At 40.2% G+C, this 23,900-nt stretch overlaps 1 protein-coding gene and 1 long non-coding RNA gene across 4 annotated transcripts; both read right to left on the bottom strand.

Moving 5' to 3' along the window:
- Positions 1–702: 702 nt before the first annotated feature.
- LOC310658178 (guanine nucleotide-binding protein G(i) subunit alpha-1) lies at positions 703–16,755 on the bottom strand. 3 transcript variants are annotated; one of them, XM_083400017.1, is made up of 9 exons: positions 15,926–16,054; positions 14,326–14,435; positions 11,408–11,450; positions 11,185–11,326; positions 9,789–9,946; positions 8,295–8,423; positions 7,147–7,276; positions 6,133–6,286; positions 703–3,514 (listed from the first exon to the last, which is right to left on the bottom strand). In XM_083400017.1, the coding sequence occupies exons 2-9, from the start codon at positions 14,399–14,401 to the stop codon at positions 3,324–3,326; spliced, it is 1,023 nt and encodes a 340-aa protein (XP_083256143.1). In that variant the 5' UTR covers positions 14,402–14,435; positions 15,926–16,054; the 3' UTR covers positions 703–3,323. The 3 variants fall into 3 exon arrangements, with proteins under 3 accessions (XP_083256143.1, XP_083256141.1, XP_083256142.1); XM_083400015.1 differs by lacking the exon at positions 15,926–16,054 and adding an exon at positions 14,537–14,568; XM_083400016.1 differs by lacking the exon at positions 14,326–14,435 and having other exon boundaries at positions 15,926–16,755.
- Positions 16,756–17,853: 1,098 nt separating this feature from the next.
- On the bottom strand, positions 17,854–21,659 carry LOC310658332. Its single transcript, XR_014502242.1, has 2 exons — positions 20,103–21,659; positions 17,854–19,716 (listed from the first exon to the last, which is right to left on the bottom strand). It is a non-coding gene; the product is annotated as an uncharacterized lncRNA (long non-coding RNA).
- Positions 21,660–23,900: the final 2,241 nt, after the last annotated feature.

Raw genomic sequence — 23,900 nt, forward strand, 5'->3', positions numbered from 1 at the left:
TCATCTATAGTCATGCAGGCCTATGAGTATTCAGATGATTACTATATAGCGTCTCCTGAATATCACTGCTTAATCTACGAGGCCCTTTCAGTCTTTTCATGTTCTGTATTTCCCCACACATTCTTGCAGATCCAGTTGTTGGTATGTGTCCTATTAGGGGACATAGGGTCACAGATATTGGAAAGTGGTCACTATCTGTTCATTCTAATACTTCCAAGTGTTCACAAATGTGAATAATGAAGACTATAATTTTTTGCTAGCTCTTCCCCCATGTTTGTTCAAATAAGTGTACCGACCTTTAGATATGTCTACAGAACTACTGTGAAGAGCAAATAAATTAGGTTGGGATACGAATTCCAACCATTTCAGGCCGCATGCGTTAAATTTCTAATCCAAAGAACAATGCGAGGTTAGGAAGATACCTTCTAAGCCTAAAGGGAATCCTCCGCAGTTGCTCCAATTGGGGCATAAAATCCCCACCAAGGACTACAGATGCTGTGGGAAATTTATGATTGAACTGCTCCACAGTAGGGTTGTTAGATCTGACCAAACCTGGCTGTCAGTGTCAGATTATAAGTAGAGGGGAGGTAGACATTTATATGGAAAAGAAAGATTCTTAGGTGTGGAGAGAATAGTAACAAGTGTAACTGCAATTCATCAAAGCAATTGCCATTAAGATATACTTATCTTTCCAAAACAGCATTTGAACTTACTCATATTTTTATTTTGTTTGCACTTCACTTATGGTTACAGAAGGCTTTTCACTAGTTGTGCTCAATGAAAAAATATTTCTTTCGACAAGGCACAAATAACTTAAATTGAAATTTTCTTGTAGTTTAATCTTGTTTTAAAAAACCGCAGTAATGTACAAAATCTAATATTAAGGATACATTTACTACCAAATACTTCAGTGACAGAATTAAACGAATCAAGCACGATGATGCACAACTGTCGGAGTACACAAACCACTTTTTTGGGTGCTAATACTTCAAGTCTGTTTAGACTTGTTCCGTCCATTTCCACCATTTCACTGCCATTTTGTTTTCTCTAGTAAACTTGTGCTTTCAAGCACATGTACACTGCCCTCAGTTTCTTAGAGGAAAGGCAGGATGCAAATGGGATTTACACCAATAATTTAAATATTCCCCAGAATGGAACATGGATGGCAAGGTGACAATTTAGATCAATACTGAAAAACAGCAGAGATCTTGTTATGTTCGAACATAACACTAATCAGGACCATGTTCAGAGTTTTGTTTGATTTGGACAGGGGAGATGAATAGACAGAAACATAGAACACATTGTGGGAAATCTACCAACATACCAAAAGAAAACAGTATTTGCAACTTGGCTACATCAATATTTTAGGTGACAGAATGATAGAGAAAGCCAAGTTAACGTTTATTTACAAAGCTCCTTATTTCATGTTTATGTGTGTTTAGAAATCTGTATAGACATTACAATCAGCCTTGTAGCATAAAGCAATGTAAAATATAGCTGCAATTCAAAGTAACCTATCAGTAAGGCACAACATAGTAAGTTGAGCCTGTTTTTGAGACTCCTCCCGTAGCAGCTCTAACTGCTAAAAAGGCAGGCCATAATGGTTTGCCTCTTTGGGAGCAGAAGCAAATGATGATGAAACCTCCATGGGATCTACACAGGCAAGGATTCAAAGCTCCCTGTGCAGTGCACCACTCATACATGGGGACTTGCCAGCTTCTCCCTTCTAGCAGGAGCACTCTATGCTCCACAAATGTAACTCTGAAGGTCGGAGGCCCTCAAAAACAGCACCTGCAAATAAGGAACCTGCTGCCATAAGGGAGGGGAAAAGATGCCACATCTTGTCCCCTTGTGTGGATGGAAGTGCCTTGCACCTGTGTATGGGCCTCTCTGGATCCCAGTAACTCTGCATGTTACTGTATGACACCAATGATACTTGTTGGACAATATTTTCTTTTTGAAAGCATGCAAAAAACCCTATTTGCATATGTATTTCAATTACAATGGATAATGTGCCCACTGCTCTGAATGAAAATTTCTTTGTGTTTAAAAAAGTTGGCATTAAGCTTTCATGGAACACATATTAAAAGTAGAAGGTTGTTCCCCTGAGAAAAGGCAAAGAAAATTTACATTGGTAAAACTGCATGAAGCTTGAAATGTTCATTTCCATCCCTTGGATGGTATACATAGCAAATTCTACTCGGAGTACACTCAGTGAAGTTAATAAACATGACTATCTTAGGTTCATTCAATTCAGTGTGTCTTCTTGAGTAAGACTTGGTTGAACACAACTCCTTGATTTTAATTCAAATACTTTTTCTTTTAGTATGTCTCACGAGACACACAAGCTAAAAGGAACCAATAAAATATAAAACAAGTAAAAAAATATGCTTCCATCCAGGGAGACACAATCAATGCTATGGATTTCTTCTAGAAGGAAATCTAGAATGTCTTGGGCATGTACTTTCTGAGGATCATGATTCTACATGCTGAATCACAGCAAGAATTCTCCTCTAACGGTTAAAACATTTGGCATAGAAGTATGCAAGATGGGAGAATGGCTTGTTTGCTGTAAATCTGAAATGTTCAAAAGTGGTTCTCTAAAAGTTTGGGAGAAAATAACTCGGGGAAATCCATTGGGGCATTTCTTATTTAATCCTGAGCAAGTGTAAAGGATCCTATAATCAAGAAAAAGCCTACTATGCTAATTACAGGGGCATAAATAAAATCTAAGAACAACTATGTCACATGTATTATATGGAAAATTAAGCGTTTGTGGGGGTTTTTTAAAAAAATATTTGTTTGAATAATGAAAAATCTAAAAGGAAAAACATTTTCTCCTACAGAAAAAGCAGTCCTTAAAACATGAAAATTCTACGGGATGCATTAAAATATTTGTTCAATGTTTACATAAACAACACACAGTCACACATAAACAGTCAATCATGGTGTGTTGATAGCTTTTCAACACTATTTAAATCTATACAACAAACATAAATAAAACTGTTTAAACAAGCTAGTACAATATTGGTCTGGCCAATGCTTTTTCATGTTACCACATAAACCTGTAGATTTGAATTTTATGCTTCAACCTAATCAAGACCAGGAAAATCAGATTACATAAACAAAAACATAGGGTGGTAGCCAATGTTAGTCATTCTCAGAGTAGATTTGTTGAAATCAATAAATTTAAGTCCAATAATTTCAGAGTGTCTAGTCTGAGTATGACTTAAGTATCACTCATGAACATATTTATGGTCTAAAAAAATGAAGTTGTGACTCATTTGGTTAATGCAAAAAAAGGTACAATTTGATATAAATGTTTAGAACAAACCACAGTCTTTTAGGTTATTCTTTATGATAACATCAGTTACAGCATCAAAGACAAACTGAACATTCTTAGTATCTGTAGCACATGTGAAGTGAGTATAAATTTCCTTTGTGTCTTTTCTTTTGTTCAGGTCCTCAAATTGACACTGGATATATGCAGCTGCCTCTTCATACGTATTTGATCCTAAAAAGAAGAAGAAGATGAAATGCACAAACAAAATTCTAAAACAGAAGATTGTAGCACATGCTTTGTAACAACAGGGACAATAACAGAAAGATTGACTAATTTTCATCTGGCTTATTTGAAAGATCATCTTTATACCTGCTCAGGTAACACCATTAAGAATTTAATAACATCAGCTCTAGTAACTTCAAAGTTTAATTTATCTGCTACGTCTTCTAATGTTATTTAAGCTAATACCTATCAAGAATAGTCTTTTTATATGGCAAACAGATCTCTCTTTACCTTAGAAAGGGCAACATTCAGAAACTAATGGGGAAACATTTCAATCTTCAAAAGTGGCAATTCTACAGCAAACACATTTGCAAAAGAGACTATAGGATGAAATTGCAGAATTAGAACTCAACTAGAATGTTGAACTAAGATGATGATTTTCTATCCCACAACAGTAATTTAGCAATGTTAAGATCACCATTGTCAACAAAATATTGACATTGTTACTGAGCATATTTTGCATATTTAATTTTCAATTGAATTGTATGAATGTAAATTTCTATTTCATGACATCTGGCCCAGTGCTCCCCCCCCCTTTTGTATGTGTGTCTTCTAATATGAATAGATCAATATTTATTTATTAAATTTATGTACTGTCCTTCATCCACAGACCTCAGGGTGGTTCACAAAATACAATATAAAAGCACAAAATGCATGATAAAAACGGGAAAACAAAAAAACTTCCTGTAGCCAAGGAAGTGGGCTTTAGTCCACAAAAGAATTGTCATAGTAGTTTTGTTAGTTTTTAAGGAGCTAAAGAACTCTGGGGGGAAAAATCCAATATTGTGCGGATAGACTTCTGAATGCACAATGCAGCCCCCTACTTTCTTCATTCCTCTCCCCAAATCTGCTCTAGAGGGGTTGTTTGTGAGAGGGGCATGAGGGGCTGCAGGAAGAGGAAGAGACATTCTGGTTCTGCCAGCAGAAGTCCATTTCACTAATGGGTGGTCAATCCCAGGATGTCACACTTTGTTTTTACTTATGCACAGTAAATGGTAGAAAAATTGTAATTTAATTATTTCTAGAATGCATACCAGGGGTGACTAATCCCTGGGTTGGAGCCTGCATCAGGCCCTGCTGATTTCAGTAGTAAAAAAGAAACAAAAATTAAAGTAGACATGCTGCTGTTGTGGATGGGTAAGTTTAAACTTCTCAGCCCAATCTAGCAGCCTGATGGGCATACAAACCACTTCTTCCCCGATCGTCATATATATCATTTGATGAGCAAGGTGGGGAAATAACTGCCCTCCCTGAGGGATGGGCTGTGAGGCGTTGTATGTGTGCATAAGTGTGGGTGTTTGTGAGAGTATGTGGTGGCCATACCAACTGGAGGTATGTGGCCGCTGAAGGGTCAAACCCTTGGCTCTAAAAATGTTAGCCAACCCTAAAACCATTCAGAGCGATTAACTTGTAAAACAAATAAACTCCAGCTGGTCTAAGGTGCAATCCTGTTTACTCAGAAATATGCCACTCAGTGGCTTATTAGGATTATTGCCTAAATCACTAACAGTTTTTACACTTATCCTTATCTGGCATAGCATTTTTCAGAACATAAAGTTCTCTCTGAATCATAGACTGTCTTAAAACTTCTAAAGTGAGATATGTCATTTGAAATAGGCAAAAAGAAGAATGCTTGAAGAGATCTACGTGAATGATATCACTGCAGATTTTTTTTTTTTTTTGTCATAGGTAGATCAGAACTCTGAAATAAGAATTTGGTAGTGAAGATTTAGCCTGAATAAATTTGGATTATCTGAGATGTTGCTGTGGCATTCAAAATTACGAATGGTAAACAGTCATTATAAACTTAACTTGTTTATAAAATTTGTATATTGCCTTCCTGCTAAGTAATGAACAAAGTAACCTTCCTTGCCACACTTGTTCATCTGACATTATTTTTCAAACACTCTACTGTCACAGAAAACTTCCCATTTCATCTCTTCTGGTGCTCCACCTCCCAAGTTGCTACCATGAAGCTCCTGCACGTTGCAAAGAATTCTGAGTTCACATAGTTTTTGATGGGGCACTGCAACAGGATTCCTGGGCTTACCTCTGCTCTGCCTTAATTGAGAGTATACACAATAATAAAGTCCACACTTCCTTACAGCCGTGCACTAAAGTATAAATCTGTCACTATTACTTTTCTCCTCACTACAGAGTCCCTGGTGAGCTGCTAAAGAGAGATAGAATTGCTTGAAAGCGTTTGATAAGCACTGCTTTTTCATATAAGAATTTGGTTCATTATTATTATTACTTTGAAGCATCTATTTTTCTGGGTATTGAACAAAAAAACAACAAATCAAATTTTCAAACATTGATTATACAGACTGCAGATAATATTCTCATTTAATTAGACAGCAAAACAATACCGATTATTAGAATACTACACTACTTTTTGTAAAAGGTTAGAGCGGGCTATATGAGCTGCACAGTGAAAGTCTCTTACAGTAATCTGGTACTCATTTACAAGTATGGTTTTCTCAACTGTTATAACCTAAGGTATCAGATCAATACATTCTCTTCTCTCTTTCAGTTTTTGTTTCTTTTGGAAATAAAATGGTAAATACCTGGATATTCTGGGTAGCAAATAGTGAGGGGACTCCTTTTGATTTTTTCTTCAAAAAGATCCTTCTTATTTAAGAAGAGGATAATGGAAGTGTCTGTAAACCATTTATTGTTGCAGATACTGTCAAATAATTTCATGCTTTCGTGCATCCTATTCTGCAATGGAAAAATATGATATATAAGTTTAGCCCCCACTCTCCTACCCAATGAAACTCAAAAAGCCTACATCATGGTTTTTTTGGAAGCTTGTGTGTCAGGACATTTTCCAAGTTACTGAACTCTCCAGGAGGACAATGGATTAGGTGAAGAAGGGCAAAATAATAATTTCTAATGGATGATTATATGTTTCAGGCAACGGCCTCTATCAATCCAAAGTTAAACACTTTGAAATTCCATTTATATGTTTAGATCTCCCATTGGAATTAAATGGGCGTCTAAATCTGGATGAATTGAGACCTATTAATTTACAGTAACTTTTTTTCTATATTCTTGGAGACTTGCACATTTTGCTTTCAGTGGGATCTGACTCTGGAAAAGGATGCATTTACCAGTTTACAAAATCTATAAACCATCATCTGCTTAGACATGGTGATTACCCCACTCACATTCCCTATCTAATGATGATAAATAACAGGACAGTATTTAATTTAGAAGTTTCACAGAACACAGGGGCTCCTTCCACGATTAGCTTTGGTGGGTAAGAGCTGATGCTACGTGCTCTCGCTTCTGCAGCACACAATAGTTTTGGAAGATCTATAAAATATAGGAAGAACCCGTTACATGCCTTTTTCCATGCAGAGGAAACTGAGCAGTGCTGACATTGTTGAGTCTGTATAGGTGACCTAAATTGTTCAGTATTACAAAAGTGGCACAGGAAGCTCATATGCTGTAACAGATCTCATGCTGCTGTCATTGTCAGAAGGGGACCTAGGACTACTGTGTAACACAAAGAGCTGTACTAACTTGGGTGGGCCTGGCCTACCTAATGTTCCTTGTTTCAAAGTGGGTTTACTTGCCATTTCCTCATCTTCAGCAAGGACCAAATCATAATCACTCAGTGCAACACAAAAAATTATGGCTGTTACTCCCTCAAAGCAGTGAATCCATTTTTTCCGTTCTGATCTTTGGCCCCCAACATCAAACATCCTGTGGGAAAAAATGTGAATGATTATTTTAAGACGGGATTTCCCCCCAAATTCAAGAATGATTCTTCTGATTAGGTCAAATGTAGCTACAAATGTAGATGTAGGCTATTGCAATTTTAGCCTCCAAATTTGCCTCCAAACACTGTTATGTGGGAGCAAAATTTAACCAGATAACATTTTAAATTACAGGTTTCTATGCTCATTAATCTATGCTCATTTCTATGCTCATTATCAGAGCCTGGCGTGCTCTGGTCCATGGGGTCACAAAGAGTCGGACACGATTAAACGACTAAACAACAACAACATGCTCATTAATGCAGATTATCAATAAATCCACATTTTAGAATATGAGCCGAAGCGTATCATCACAGTAATGCTACATATACTTGCCCACAGAGCAGCACTATATTTGCCTGCAGTTTTCTCTAATCTTACCTGACAATTACATATGTCCCCGCCTCTCTTCCTCAGATGTTAACACCAGGAAAGAGAGACGGAAGGGACTGAAACCAATCACTGGGAAATAGGGTGGAAAGTTAGTTGTGTAACTGATGTGCTGTGCAGCTTAGTGCCCTCTTATTATATCACATTCAAATGCAATGATTTTTTTCAGATTGCTTTATATTGCTAAGTAAATTCTCTAATGTAACGCACCCCTCCTCCTCCTGCAGAGCAGCAATACAAAATTAATATGAAAATTACAAGATTCATGCATTTATTGGTTTTTGGGAGATAAAGAAGAATTATAAGTTATGAAGAGCAAACGGAAAAATGGCATGTTATAGAAGTTAAGGATATCCAGCAAAGAAAGTAGGAATTAGAAGAAACTCTTGGAAAAGAGAACTGTTAATATATCTCTTTGCTTGCTATAGAACAGATAGCAGGATTTTTCAAATGGACACCAGGAAAGTATCTACATTTGTAAAATGCAAGTAGCTTTTACTCTTCGAAAATATTAACATTTTATACAAAATAGTTACACAAAATATATACATATCATATTTCCCGAGACTACTCACTTAAAATGGAGATCCTTGAAAGTAAAATGAGTTTCCACTATTCCTGTGGTTTTCACTCTAGTCCTGAGGACATCCTGCTGTGTCGGGATATAGCTAGTCTGGGCTATCCTGTCCAAGTCATTCAAGTAGCTAGAAGTATTTTTTTCATGTATAAAATAAAAATAAAAATCAGCCGTTTGCTACTTAAGCATAACATGCAATTTAAAACAAATGGCATGGACAGTAAATACCAACTTCATGCTACTCGGGTATTGGTAGGGTACAGATAAATTATGAGCAGTTTTGAATAACTCTATTCTACACCACCTGACACATTTAGGTAATACAGTAGCAAATTTTTTACCTTTTCGGAAGTGATTTAAAAACATGATTTAACAAGTAAATAAACTCAATAACACTCGCAGTAAAATCCTATGAATGTGTACTCAGAGACAAGTCCCACTGTAGTCAGTGGGGTTTCCTCCCAAGTAAGAATGCACACAACCTAAAACTGTAATCTTACACACACTTGGTGGGCAGCCCCACCAAACCTAGTAGGACTCGCTTCTGAGCAGATATAGAATTGAGCTCTAAGGTTACATTCATATATATGTTCATTTTCTTCGGGGGAAGTCCCAACAACATCAGTGGGATTCACTTTTAGGTACAATTAGTAGGATAGTGATTATAACCTCAGAGGAAATAAATATGTTAGATGAAATGCCAACAGGAAATTAAACTAAATGTTGATTTACCAATTAATTAAATCTAAGGTTGATTCTACATGTAAAAACCCACTGGAAAAAATAAGGCTGATTTCATACACATTCTGGCTTATCATCATGCGGAAATGGCAAGAAATACTATTTGCTTTATTAAGTTTGCAGAATATGCGTAGTATGTAATAGTAGATTAAAAGCAAGGTTATGTTTATTTTACCACCTTGCCAGGTTAATCTGACTCCACTATCCAGGTGTAGCCATTTTGTTAGTAAATATAACCTATGGATTTTGCTATCTTATATTACATACGTGTGTGTGTGTGTGTGTGTGTAAGTAACGTATGTATAAATATGTATTGGAGTTATTTAACATTATCAATGGGTCTACTGAGAGTATAAATGATGTTGCATACTGTATTACCCTATGCATATATATATATAATGACAACTTCAGAACATTGTGATTATTTCTATCCTGGCAAAGTTGACAGCAATTCATCATAGACTGACAGTACTATTAATTTTAGATGTATTTCATCTATTTGGCAACATCTTTCTTAAAAAACAACACTATACTGGAAATAAAATGTATTGCTATACTTTGCACAGCTAGTCTGGGGATTTAATCAGAAATATAGTGATAAGAATATGCTCATCTCAAAATCTCTTTGGACTTTTTTTTTAAGAGTCTCTCACTTGTATCCCTTGCTTCGCTTGCTGCTTCTCTTTTCAGCAGCAAAATGAATTTGGCAACTGTGCCATCACAGCAACACTGGTTCTTGTTTTAAGCTTACTATGCTGCTGAGTCATTAAGCTGATACTCTCTTGATCTGTTGAAACAAGCTTGAACGCCACTGTCTCTCCACAGTCTCTTGATAACTCCAGCAAGCTCTGCTGTCATAAAGCCTTCCTCTGCTGATCCAGCAAGAACGAAGAGTTGACGAGCATCATCCTGTTAAAAAAGAAACAAAAACAGTGAAGGTTCCCAGAAACTCTATTCAGCTTTCAAACTGTCATAATAGCAAAACAGCTGTTTACTTTTCTACAAAGTTGACAATCAATTCACATAAATAAAATTAAACAAAAAACATTAACATCTGTATTACAAGAAAGCCCTTTTTAAGAAAATGGGGATTTCCAAAATGTCACAGAATTGTAGAGTTGGAAGGGATCCCAAGGGTCATCTAGTCCAACCCCTGCAATGCAGGAATCTCAGCTAAAGCATCCATGACAGAGGGCCATCTAGCCTCTGCTTTAAAACCTCCAAGGAAGGAGAGTCTACAACCTCCTGAAGGAGTCTGCTCCACTGCTGAACATTTCTGAACAAGTTCTTTCTGATGTTTAGTTGTAATCTCCTTCCTTGTAACTTAAAGCCATTGGTCTGAGTCCTACCCCCCAGAGTAGGAGAAAACAAGCTTGTTCCATCTTCCATGTGACAGGCTTTGAGATATCTGAAGATGGCCATCCTATCTCCTCTATTCCAGCCTAAACATACCCAGTTCCTTCAACCATTCCTCATAACACTTGGCTTCCAGACCCTTGATCATCTTGGTTGCACTCCTCTGCACATGTTCCAGCTTGTCAAAATTCTTCTTAAATTGTGGTGCCCAAAATTGGACACTGTATTCCAGGTGTGGTCTGACCAAGGCAGAATAGAGTGATACTACTGCTTCCCTTAATCTGGATACCATACTTCTGTTAATGCAGCCAAATTATTTAATATACTACTTCTCGAAAGCTTTATACAACCATCAGATACAAGTTGACTTTCGAGCAGAGGTAGGGAACCTGTGACCTAACAGGTGTTATTGGACTTCCATAAGCCCCAGCAATCATGGTCAGAAGTCACAGATGATAGATGTACTCTAATGGCATCTAACTGGCTTCTTCCACCTTGTTTAGGCATGAAGGGGGACAGATTCTTTGTCCTGCCTCAAATTTTCCACAGGTCTTGAAATTAACTGACTTTATTTTCGTCTAGTCTTTCACTTCTTTCACCCATGCCAAGATTTTGGGATATGAAAACTTGCCCTATTTTGCAAGCTGACTCCTTGTCCAGTCAGAGAAGATGTGTTGAAAGAAAAAGATTAACTATTTCACATATAATATAGTTCACTAATTCTTGTAAATGGATTTCAGAAGTACAGCAATGAAAGTGAACAATTAAGTAAGGAGTACATCAATGCTTACAGCTCTGGCAGAATCCCCAAAGTCTATCTTCAACCTCCCCATTGCTCTAATGATAGCAATAATGGATTGAATTGTATTACTGTAGACAACAGCTTTGTACTGTTTACATTCTTCTTCTGAATAACCAGCTTCATGGATAATCCTAAAAAAGAAAGAAAAATCAGTCTTTGTTTTAACTAAACGTCATCTATTAACTTTGTTTTCACTCCTAAAACATACTTACTTCATTTGTTTTACAATTGTGCTTTTTCCTGATTCACCAGCTCCTATGAAAAACAACACCCAAAACATTGTTAACCAAAAGCCTGTTGCTCATTCCATATATCAGCACTTTTCAAGCTTTATTTCCACTGAGGTTGAGAGGTTGTGCAAACAAAGTATCAGTAATAGTAGTCCACATTCCTTTTAAAAAACCAAAATAGTTTGTCCACCACTACTGATCTTCACTTGCAAAGCCCAGCTATAGGAAACTATGGAGCACATTCTATGTTGGTGTCTCAATTCATGCATGAGGCCTAAGCACGCCTTGCCAGCACACTATACAAACTGTAGAATACAATGCAATGTTTGGAAATCAGTGTGAAACTGATTGTAGGAAGTTTGAATTCTGTTAAATGTGTTTTACAACATTTTATGTGTGGAACATTTTAAAATTCCCTTTTTTCTGCACATTTGGGAGTTTCAATTACTTATATTAACAATTTCATCATTAGGAAAAACAAGTGGAATCTGTACAAATACTAAAAGTGCATCCCTAGGAACACTCCTGTTAAAGAGGTAATCTGGTCATACCTCCCCCTCCAGAAATCCCCGTTTCCCATTTCTCTGTTCTAACTGCATGGTTCCGTGACGCTATCAAGTACTGTTTATTATATTGTTTGGAGTGGAGTAGCCCTTTTAGGATTTTTTAAATTACTGGAATGTCTGCCTGTCTCAGGGTTCCCCTGAGCCTGTTGATACCGCCCTCTTGTCAGTGAATCTGTTCTGATTCCTAGACTCAGCACTCAACACACTAGAGTTTGCTATTAATGGAAATAATGAAGTTTACACCTCCGCCATTAAAACAATGGCATTAAATATGCACATACAAAAACCAAGTTACTAAGTAAAGGTTGAACCTATTGGCAATCTCTCTCCACACACCCCACCACACATTATTATGTTTATTAATAGTTTCTTTTCACACTTACACCATAATCTGATTAGTTGCAAATTACTTCCTGGAAGATAATATTCCAACCTGGGTGTGAGTCAGGAATATAACTCGAAAGCCAGGATAATTCAAAATACCAAAGAATGAACACAAAACAGGAGGATATCACCATCATACAGGCTAGAGGGGCCTGGCTGCTTGCTACCAGAGAAGAACTGAGGTAGGTAAACTACTGGGAACATGGCAAGCTTCATATTCCAATACAGTGGTACCTCAGATTAAGTACTTAATTCGTTCCGGAGGTCTGTACTTAACCTGAAACTGTCCTTAACCTGAAGAACCACTTTAGCTAATGGGGCCTCCTGCTGCCGCCGCACCGCTGGAGCCCAATTTCTTTTCTCATCCTGAAGCAAAGTTCTTAACCTGAAGCACTATTTCTGGGTTAGTGGAGTCTGTAACCTGAAGCGTATGTAACCTGAGGTACCACTGTATATAATTCTAGGAAGCTGCCTTATACTGAGCAAAGACTGTGGCTCCATTTTGCTCAGTAGCCTGGAGACACCAGAAATTGAAGCTGGGATCTTCTTCATGCAAAACGTATGTTCTGTTACCAAGTTACAGTCACTGCCTGAACAGACATAAGAAACAATTGTATTGCTACAATATTTACATGTGAACATCCACACACTACTATTCCAATATATGTTAAAGTTGTTGGAGAGAAGTATTTTAGTACTTTAAAGTTTTTCACTAAATTTCAACTAAATTAATGATTTATAAAACTAAGAGATCTTACTATCAGTTCTGAGATTTCATGAATTTGAACAGAAGAGGTAAACAATTGTGCTAACCCACCCTGGGACCTTGCAGTAAAGCACAGGTAAGACATTGAATAAAAACATATATAACTCTATGGATTCCAATTATGCTCCCTTCTCATGAATGCATCTTACTGATGAAATCACATTAAAAACTTGGAGTGCACTCCTGCTTCTTTCCTTTGAAGCTGGGTCATCTAACATCATTATGACATCAGGTAATTGATAGGTGAGCAGCCCAACAGGAGGAAGATGCACAAGTCTGATGCTTGCTTCTAAACAGAGACAGCCTTCCAAAATCAGGCTACTCAGGGACAGCCAAAGTGATGTTCTCCAAATCTTGCTGGACTATCATACTTGCTTGTTAGCCATTCTGCTATGGAATTATGGCAGTCCAACATCTGGGGAGCACCACATTGGATACTCTGGGCTGCTGATTAAGCTTGGGGTGAAACCAGTATTTTGTACCTAAGCACCATTTGAAGGAGATGGTTCCAGTAAACAAAACAAAACAGAAAACACTGCAAGCCTTAAGTCTGTCCACACCAGGTTTTTCCCATGAATTACTTCACCACTTAAGAAAAAATATGCGGCCTAACAACTCTCAGCACCCTTAACAAACTACAGTTCCCAGGATTGGGGAAAATCATGATGGTTAAAGTTGTTTCCTAATATGCCAAGATCAAAAATCATATTTTTTTGAAATGTGAATTATCAAAAACAAAACAAGTCTCTATAGCTATACCAATAAGATAAAAATTAGTGGAAGATGATAGGTTAATGTAGTATCACAAAATTAAAAATTTTCTGCAAGTGCACCAGGTGAGTTGAATCTGGCCCTAAGTGTCAAAATATGGAAATATAGGCAAACCAGAGCAGCATTTAGTTAAATGAGGAATTGCAGCGCAAATTAAGACTTTTATTTGTTTAATCTGTATCACTCTCCTATTCTATCCTTGTAACTTGAAAGTGACTGGCTTTTAAAATACCCTATTTGAATACTCTAGATATGTATATATGTAGAACAACCCTATGCATATTTATTCAGTTCCAGTGAATTCAATGGGATGTATTTCCAGGTAAGATTGTAACCTTATGCACTCACATGCAGGAGCCAGACGCACTTCTCGGTAAATATGAAGATCATGCTATAATTCTATGCACACTTACCTAAGGGGAGGGGCTGTAACTCAGTAGTAGAGCACATGCTTTGCATGCAGAAGGAGCCAAGGCCAATCCCTTGCATGGCATCTTGATGCAGGGCTGAGAAAAAATCCTGTCTGAAAATTTGGGAAGTTGATACTATCAGTGTTGACAATATTGAGCTAAAAGGACTAATGGTAGAATTTAGTATAAAGCAGCTTCCATTGTTCTTATGTACCTAGGTGACAGTCCCATTGAAGTCACTTCTGAATAAATGTAGTCATAAATGCATAGTCAATCAGGCTAAAAAGGCCACAATAGCCAATGACAATTTTCCTAGACCACAGATATCACTTCAGCATAGAATGTACTATTGGCTGCAATATAAAGGATAAATATATTTGTATTTATCACACATGACAGATTTACACACTTTTATCAACACATAAACAATATCAATGTAGGAAAACTAGCATGCATGAAAGTGCTCTGAAATGCAGTACGTTATCCATGGTGTGCAGGACAGGGGAATACGTATGAAAAATAAGCAGTGCAAGCTTTATTATCTGGTATAAAGTTTCATAAGCAACAGCCTAATGCAGCAACACACATTTCTGGAACGGGGGTGGGGCACCCAAGTATTTTCCTTCCATACTGAACAACAGAAAATATTAAGTATAGTAAACTACTGTAAAGTTTTCCAGATGCACCTTATTTAGAATGATTTTCATCTAACACCAGTACCCCAAACTAACTTAAGTTCCATAGTGTGTATGTGGACTTGTTTACTTTAGGGAGGGGTGTTTTCATTTAGCAATCCTAAGCCATTTCTTATTCCTGACACCAGTCATCCAACTATTCTAAGAAATTTACAGCTCAAGCCCATGAACATTCCCATCCTATTCGCCAAGAGTAAGTCCCACTGACCTGAGTTCAAAGGATTTTCACCTTCAGGTCTGATTTGCAGCCTTCATGCTAGGAGCATTTCACCTACACAGCCCTGTAGTTATGCTTTTGCCATCAACAGAAGCAGACCATTCAGGCAAACAATAGGAGCCCAAGTGACATACTGCAGTAAGGGCTACAAATATGGTACCCGAGAAATATGGCTTCGTTCAATTGAAAATGCCTTTACAGCTGACCACACATCACAGATCTCTCAACACAGAAGTGTTCTATCTTACCGACACTTTAACCACCACCACCCCAATCACAATTAGGGTGCTCAGAAGGCAAATTCCTTCCCCTGCACCTTTCAGCTGAGATCAAGAAGCTGATAACTTGTTAACTGGCAGGGCAAAAAGTGGAAGGCAGCAGGCGAGGCCGAGGGTGCGATCTCGAGGATGAAGTCTCAACCCTTTCAGCCTTGCAAGCACTTACTGGAGAGCAAGTCCCACCAAGCTCAGCAAGGCTTACTTCTGAGTAGACAGGCGTGGGACTGGCCTGTCAGTGCTGCAGAGGAGGGAGGAACGTGATCTGACACGCAACTGATCATTCACACGGGGCTAAAACTGCGCCTTGCTTTCCTGCTGGATGCTGCCGTGGAGAATTCAATTTCTGGGCAAGGCTGCGAGGAGAGAGAGCAGCAAAGCGAGAGAGAAGCAGCCTCCTCTCCCGCCGTCCTCACCCAAGAGCAGCAGCTTGACTTCGCGGGCCGCCTTCTCGCCATCCTCCCGCAGGTTCCTGTCGATCATCTTGCTCCTCTCCACCGCCGCCTTGTCCTCGGCGCTCAGCGTGCAACCCATCTCGAAGGGGCTTCGGCGGCGTCAAAAAAGCGAAAACACCGAGGGAGGGGGGGGAATCTCCTTTGTCTTCAGGCTCAGAAGAGGAAGAAGAAAGCGGCAGCCCCGCTGCTGGGATGGGGAGGGAAAAGCCCCTCGGGAAAAGACGGAGGCGCCTGAGGCGGTTTCCTGCAAGCGCCTTAATACTATCCAAGGCTCGGACGGCGGCGGCGACGAACTAAGGCGCTCGTCAAAACAAAAAGCCCCGCAACCCACCGCCCTCCAGCCCCGCGCGGCCTCCTCAGAAGCCCAGTTCAATGGCTCTGCCTCAGTTTCCCCCCGCACCGCGCGCGACCGCGACCCCCGCCAAGGCGGGACGATGCCCAAGCCGAGACGCTCCCAGGCAGGCAGGCGCGGCCGCCTCTGCTCCCCTCGCCAAGCCAGCCGAGAGTGGGGCCTCGTGAACGCGCGTGCGCGCGTCCCCCCCCCTCACCAAACGGACGGAACTGTTGAGCCTCGCTCGGCTGGCGCGTGCACGCGCGCACCTCCCCAGCCTCTCTCTCTCTCTCTCTTTTTAAGAAAAGGTGGGGAGGGGGAGGGGGGCGTCAGGTGCGCATGTGCAGGACTGGGCGTGGCGGCGTCGGGGGATCATTAGCATTGGGGCGGGTGGGAGTCCGAGAAGGGGAGCCGCCCGTTGGTGGGGGGGGGGGGCGGCGGCTGCGCGTGACGTCAGCGCGCGGGATGTTTAAATAAACGAGCCGCGCGGGGCGGCAGTTGGCGCGGCCAACGGCTCTGGGGTGGCTGAGGCGGGGAAGGGACGGGACGGGCGGGGCGGACGACGAGGTGGCGACTGTTAGTAGCGAGGGAGTGTTAGGGGGCGGCAGCTCTTGAGGCTCTTGTGAGGACAAATGCTGGGGGTCTCCAGAAAGAGACGCCCGTGCGCTTGAAGGCTCTTCTGGAGACCGAATTGGCTTGCGCTTTTTCTCCTGACGCGTTTCTAACTAGTTCCGTGATCCGCGCACACTTTCGCCGCCTTTAAAACTTGCAGCAATAACAGCCCTACCTCTCTCTAGGTTTAGTTTGGGTTACGAAAAAGTGGCGGTTTTCTCCATGAGGCACTTAAGGCATCCTCGCGATGCCCAAGCCCTCCATGGCGCAGGCCCTTCTCCAAGGGGTCCTTCCTCGGTCTGTGGCCCCTGGGCTGGACTCGGGAGGCATTTTGCCACCTGAGGCGAAGGGCAAAATCAGTGGTCTCTGCTCCTGCCAGAGAAAGGGGTGAATGAGGATCAGGAACAAGGCGGGGAGTCAGGCTCTACCTTGGGATTAACTGCCCTCCCCTTGCTTCTTGGGCGGGCTGGTCCTGTGTATGTTAAAAGCGGGGAATGGAGGGATATCTTTAAAGCTGTGATGTGCAAGATGAACGCAAAGTACCGAAGAGAAATTAAAATAACGCAAGAACCTGAGGGAGCTTTAAGGTTGAAATCCTTTGCAGGGAGAGGAATGCAGGAGGGCTGTTTGCTACAAAGGTGGCCACGAGGAAGGTGCTTTTTAATGCAAATAAAATTAAAATGGCAGGCCCCTATGGTCAGAAACTCTTGGGTGTAATTTGAATTCTTTTGAAATACAGCTGCACCATACATTCCTTTTATCCTGTTAGCTATTGAACCTTATACTGGAACAGTGTCGTGCCTTTTATGTGGTCGGCAACTAGCAGTAGGTCACTTTGAGAATAAATTGGGGTGGGACAGATAATGCATCAAAAGACAACTCCATCATAACAACTTGTAAATGGGTTTTTTTTTAGGGGGGGAGATCAGACAGCAATTCTGTGGGTGCATTTTTACATAAAGACCTACTAGTAGCTGACTCATACGGTGAAATGGTGGAAATAATAAAGCACTGTTTTATGTAACTGCTTTGCAATGCATATTTTTCACTGTCCTTTATGCAGAACTCTCTCACTAAGTGAAATATTGACAATTACAATATAATTTATGTGAAATGAGCTACTGAATGAGAAATCTCTGGGTCTAGCATGTGCTCTGTCACAGCAGGAGTTTTAATTAGGTTATTTCTGGTCTTTCCTTTTGATGACCTTAACCTAACATCAGTGTTGAAATATTTTATTTAACAGTTGCCTAATTATACAAAACACCTGCAGTCCTCTGAACAATCTAGAGTAGCAAGTTCCAGTAATTTTAATCAGTTTTGTGTCAGCACAGCATTTTGAGAAGTAGGTGACCTATAATTAGATAATGCCAAAAAAAGAAGAAAAAAAGGTGGAAGACTGTTGGAAATTCAAGTTCTTGACCTCAAATTTGCCTGCAAACTTGTACAAAAGCAGATGTAATGAAGCCTGAAATACCCATCAGTTACCTCAGGCTATATAATCATCCAGGTGTCAGTTCATTAATTGCAGCACTCAACCAGTATCCACTTGTTTAGACATAATGGCTCGCTAAGGGATATTTCTTCAAGTAATGGATTTTGTTCCCTGAATTGATCTTGCAAGTTGTTCCCATGACAAAAGACACTAAAGTAAAGAGGCCTTTGCATCTACCTTCTTACAGATCACATTGATTGAAATAAGTCAGAGGCAAGAAGCCTGAGTAGTGGGGCCCCAATGTGCTGCTAGTGTTTGGTGGTGACCACCTCCTCAGGGATGCCCAGAAATTAAATCCCCTGGTAATTTCTAGCATAAGTGCATGCTCATAAAGCATCATCCAATGCACAATTTGCATTTTCATACCTTAGTCCTTTTTTAAAAAAATATTGATAACCTTAGTCTTGAGCAGTGCTCCCCCCCCCTAGAAAAAATAGGTGCCAGTACTCACCATGAAGTTGTTACAGCAAGTGTCACACTTTTTAACAACAAAAAGATGTGCCGCATACCCTTGAGTGCACCCTAAAATCCCCACTGGTCTTGAGTTATATTTTGAACTGTTCTGCTGGTAATTGTGTCTTGCAAAGTACAAAATAACGATTATATTCATGGCTTTTAAATTGAGAGCTAGTTGCAAAGTAAATGCATATGATATACACACAATGGATTAGAATGTTCAACCATATGCAGGAGGTGGATTTAGAAGTGATGTTATTCTTTAAGGTGCCAAAAAACTTGCATATTTCTTATGCTGCCTTAAAATGTGTATTAAGAGTAACAAAACAAGTGATTATTTCTGTGAGCCAAAAGTATAGTGTGAAAGGATTTAAGTTTACTCTGAACCTCACTATTTAGGTGAACTACCACAAACTCATTAGATTTCTCCTTTAGGGAACCCAGTTAATGAGCTAACTATCCTTTTAAATCCAGTTTTGGTGTGTTAAATGAGCCTGGAACCAGTGAGCTACCTGAAAAGAGCAGCTTTTTAACCTCAATTCTCCAGAGCACTGGTGACTGACTTGTCAGGGTCTTAAATGAGAAACACATGCGTGTGAAAGATCTCACAAAACACCCATTCACTTATATAATGTCCAAATAGCACATTTAAGACTTAAGGGCATTCCAGATAGTGTGAGCAGATGAGATCAGAGAAGTTTTGTTTTGTGCGATGAATGATTTCACCTGAATGCTTCAGGACTTTTCAGATTATTGCTTTCTAGCAATGATAGTATTTTTGTGACTTAACTATTTTACAGAACTAAAACACCCAACACAATTTTGGAGGCTGGATCCCCATCCCAATTTTGACCATGACTATTCCAAATAAATAAATAAATAAATAAGGGATGCGGGTGGCGCTGTGGACTTGTGTTCTCTCTCAGCGCCTAGGACTTGCCGATCGAAAGGTTGGCAGTTCGAATCCCCGCGGCGGGGTGTGCTCCCGTCGTTCGGTCCCAGCGCCTGCCAACCTAGCAGTCGAAAGCACTCCCGGGTGCAAGTAGATAAATAGGGACCGCTTACCAGCGGGAAGGTAAACGGCGTTCCGTGTGCTGCGCTGGCTCGCCAGATGCAGCTTGTCACGCTGGCCACGTGACCCGGAAGTGTCTGCGGACAGCGCTGGCCCCTGGCCTCTTAAGTGAGATGGGCGCACAACCCTAGAGTCTGGCAAGACTGGCCCGAACGGGCAGGGGTACCTTTACCTTTTTTTATTCCAAAAATAGTGGTAGGATTGTCACAGTATCAGCACAGCTAGCCAGTTTGCTGCTTCAATCCCAATGCTAGAAATTCCTTTCATCATGTGTTGCCACCCTTATTGCTGGAAATCTGCAGTCTGGAGGGATCTCTAACTACAACATCTGAATACAATAGCAGCTGGCTGATAAATGAATAATTTGATCATAACTGGGTAAACCGACCTTCAGGCAGCAGCATTGCAGGCGTGGTGATGGGTGCATAGGCGAGGCCAGGAAGTCTGAATGGTGTCTGAGCAGTGCAGCAATGCTTTTTTTTATTATGTCACAGTACTGTTTCTTTATATGCTACCTTTCAACCAAAAAAAGCCACCTAAGGCAGCATACGAAGAATAAGCATCCAAAATCAAGCATGAACAATGCATTTTTTTAAAAAAAACCAAAAAACTTGACATTTCAAAACAAAAACCAGAGACATTAGGATCCTGCCAAAAAGGCAAAGGACAGTCTGCACAAAAATGTTAGAAAAATCAGAAGTAAATATTTAAGCAACAGCTCCACCCTATGAGTCTCAGGTGGGGATGGGCCAAAGTAGATGTCCCTGGATGGCTCCAGCAGTCTCCCCTATAGATGTCCTAACTGGGTATCATTTGTGCCCCATTTCAGACAAAAATAGCTTGGGCTTGTACTGAATTTGGGCAGCCTTCAAGGGTTTGTTTGGAGAGTTCTGGCCCTGCGACATCCTATGTTCCACTTGTGCTTTACAATTCTTATCTGAAAGCATGGAAAATCACAATATGGTTAAACCAGATGATTTTTTTTTACAGATGTTAATGTTAGTGGGGCTACTAATACAATTATACAAAAAGGGGTAAAGGCAGTATTCATTATAGAACACAATTCAAAACTGCATTCAAAAAACCATGGCAAAGTCTTTGCTTGTTTGATTCCTTCATTACTTGCAGGTGTAGGGTGTGTTTCTTCATGACTTCCCCTTGCTCTGTGACAAGTTCTCCAGGCTTATAACTTCTTTGAAACCTTCTTTACAAGCAGAGTTGTCTCTAACAATATATATATAAATATTAATTTATATTTTGTCTTGTTACGAGTTAATGTTTTTTAATGCTTTAAATGAAGTTCAAACTACTTTAAAGTGTTCGTTCTATCACTTTAACCTGTCCCTTTCCGGGCTCACAGCTTCAGTAATGGCTTTTGTAATTCTACAAATGAAATCACATGCCGTTTAAACTACCATGAGGCTTTCCAAAAATACCATCCTTATCTTCATCAAATAATTGCACATAATCTTTCCAAATTACTGACAGCGAGCAAGCTCTAGACTAAAGGGGGCATGGGTGGTCTCTTACACTTAAAAATACACTGCAATCTCAGGGTGATTAACCCCTCACATTCTAAACATTAATCTAGCACTTTTTGTAAAGAATCAAAATTCAGTCTTGAGACCTGTAGGTTCCAAAGTTTTTAATTGTAAAATAAAATGAGTAGGGATACTAAGGCCAGAGCTTCAGAAAAACCCTATGAGAACCAAAACATTGCTCACCCTGAAATTCTATCAAAAAAATTCCAGTGCCATTATCCAATCCACAAAGTATACAAAAATGCATATACTCCATTAAGCTGCCCATGCAAATGCACATTGTAAAAAAGACTTGCAAAGATGGATTATTTTAGGATACATAGATTTGCAAAAATTTCCTCTCACTCTGTTTGGGATTCCAGGTGTCTGGTTTACAAGGGTTATTATGCAGCTGTAACCCTGTGACAAGATAAAGCAGATAGTGCGTTGAGCAGGGAAAGAGTTAAAATATTTTCTCCAGTGAAGCCTATAGCCAGCTAAGACTACAGGTCAAGTAAAAAAATTGACTGACCTTGTTAAACACTTCCTATAAGTCATGGGAATATGCAGAGTGGATATACAAATGACAATAAAGAAATCGATTTCAAGTAACAAAACACATGTAGTACAAGAGTAATTTGCAGCACAGTTCAGAAGGTGAATTGTTGGTTTCTTGGTATCAAATTACCTTGGTAAATTTATTATTGACTAGCATAGTATTTTTATATCACATCAGTACTTTTTCTCAGCCATATTTAAGGTGTTTAGAAAGCTTGCACCATGGTAAATTTGTTACTTTTTAGGACACCACAGACTTATTTTATGGTGTCCTATTTCTCAAGTTCCTTTTTTAGGGGAATGAGGGGACCCTATTCTGGGAACTGTACCATGGTCCCATGTACTACATCAGGAAGATTTTGGGCATCACATGGCAGGTCGGTCTCAAAGATGTGCTCTGTTGTTGTTGTTGTTGTTTAGTCGTTCAGTCGTGTCCGACTCTTCATGACCCCATGGACCAGAGCACGCCAGGCACTCCTGTCTTCCACTGCCACCCGCAGTTTGGTCAGATTCATGTTTGTAGCTTCGAGAACACTGTCTAACCATCTTGTCCTCTGTCGTCCCCTTCTCCTTGTGCCCTCCATCTTTCCCAACATCAGGGTCTTTTCCAGGGAGTCTTCTCTTCTCATGAGGTGGCCAAAGTATTGGAGCCTCAGCTTCACGACCTGTCCTTCCAGTGAGCACTCAGGGCTGATTTCCTTAAGAATGGATGCGTTTGATCTTCTTGCAGTCCATGGGACTCTCAAGAGTTTCCTCCAGCACCATAATTCAAAAGCGTCAATTCTTCGGCGATCAGCCTTCTTTATGGTCCAGCTCTCACTTCCATACATCACTACTGGGAAAACCATAGCTTTTACTACACGGACCTTTGTTGGCAAGGTGATGTCTCTACTTTTTAAAATGCTGTCTAGGTTTGCCATTGCTTTCCTCCCAAGAAGCAGGCATCTCTTAATTTCGTGGCTGCTGTCACCATCTGCAGTGATCATGGAGCCCAAGAAAGTAAAATCTCTCACTGCCTCCATTTCCTCCCCTTCTATTTGCCAGGAGGCGATGGGCCCAGTGGCCATGATCTTCGTTTTTTTGATGTTGAGCTTCAGACCATATTTTGCGCTCTCCTCTTTCACCCTCAATAAAAAGTTTTTTAATTCCTCCTCACTTTCTGCCATCAAGGTTGTGTCATCTGCATATCTGAGGTTGTTGATATTTCTTCCAGCAATCTTAATTCCGGCTAGGGATTCATCCAGCCCAGCCTTTCACATGATGAATTCTGCATATAAGTTAAATAAGCAGGGAGACAAAATACAGCCTTGTCGTACTCCTTTCCCAATTTTGAACCAATCAGTTGTTCCATATCCAGTTCTAACTGTAGCTTCTTGTCCCACATAGAGATTTCTCAGGAGACAGATGAGGTGATCTAGCAGGGGAGCGCAGCTATCGTATACCCTTGACCGAAGAACGGTACACTCCTTCTATCTGGGATGGTCGTCCTCTTCCACCGAGCGCGCAGCTTCGGGAGGGACGCACATGGAGCGGTGAGGGAGGAAGGGGACACCCGCCTAGCCAGCCAGATCAGCCGAATCAACCCTGGCGATCAATGGGGTGACAGATGTCGCAGCCAGATCGCCCTCACATCCAACATCTTTTAGATATCTTGGAATAATTTTTGATGAGAAGGGATCTTGGTGCCATCAGATTAAGAACTCCATTGTAAATGCGCAAAGATCTTTTAGAGCTATCATAAGATTCTTTTACAGAAAAGGAGGTCAATATGTTCCTGCCGCCTCCCAGGTCTTTGTTGCAAAAATACTTCCACAACTGATGTATGGCACCCAGATATTCAATTGCCAAAAACTCAAGTCCCTGGAATCTGTACAAACAAAATTTTACCGCTC

This window comes from Podarcis tiliguerta (genome assembly GCF_965153285.1).
Source record: "Podarcis tiliguerta genome assembly, chromosome: 10".
NCBI classification, from domain to species: Eukaryota; Metazoa; Chordata; class Lepidosauria; order Squamata; family Lacertidae; genus Podarcis; species Podarcis tiliguerta.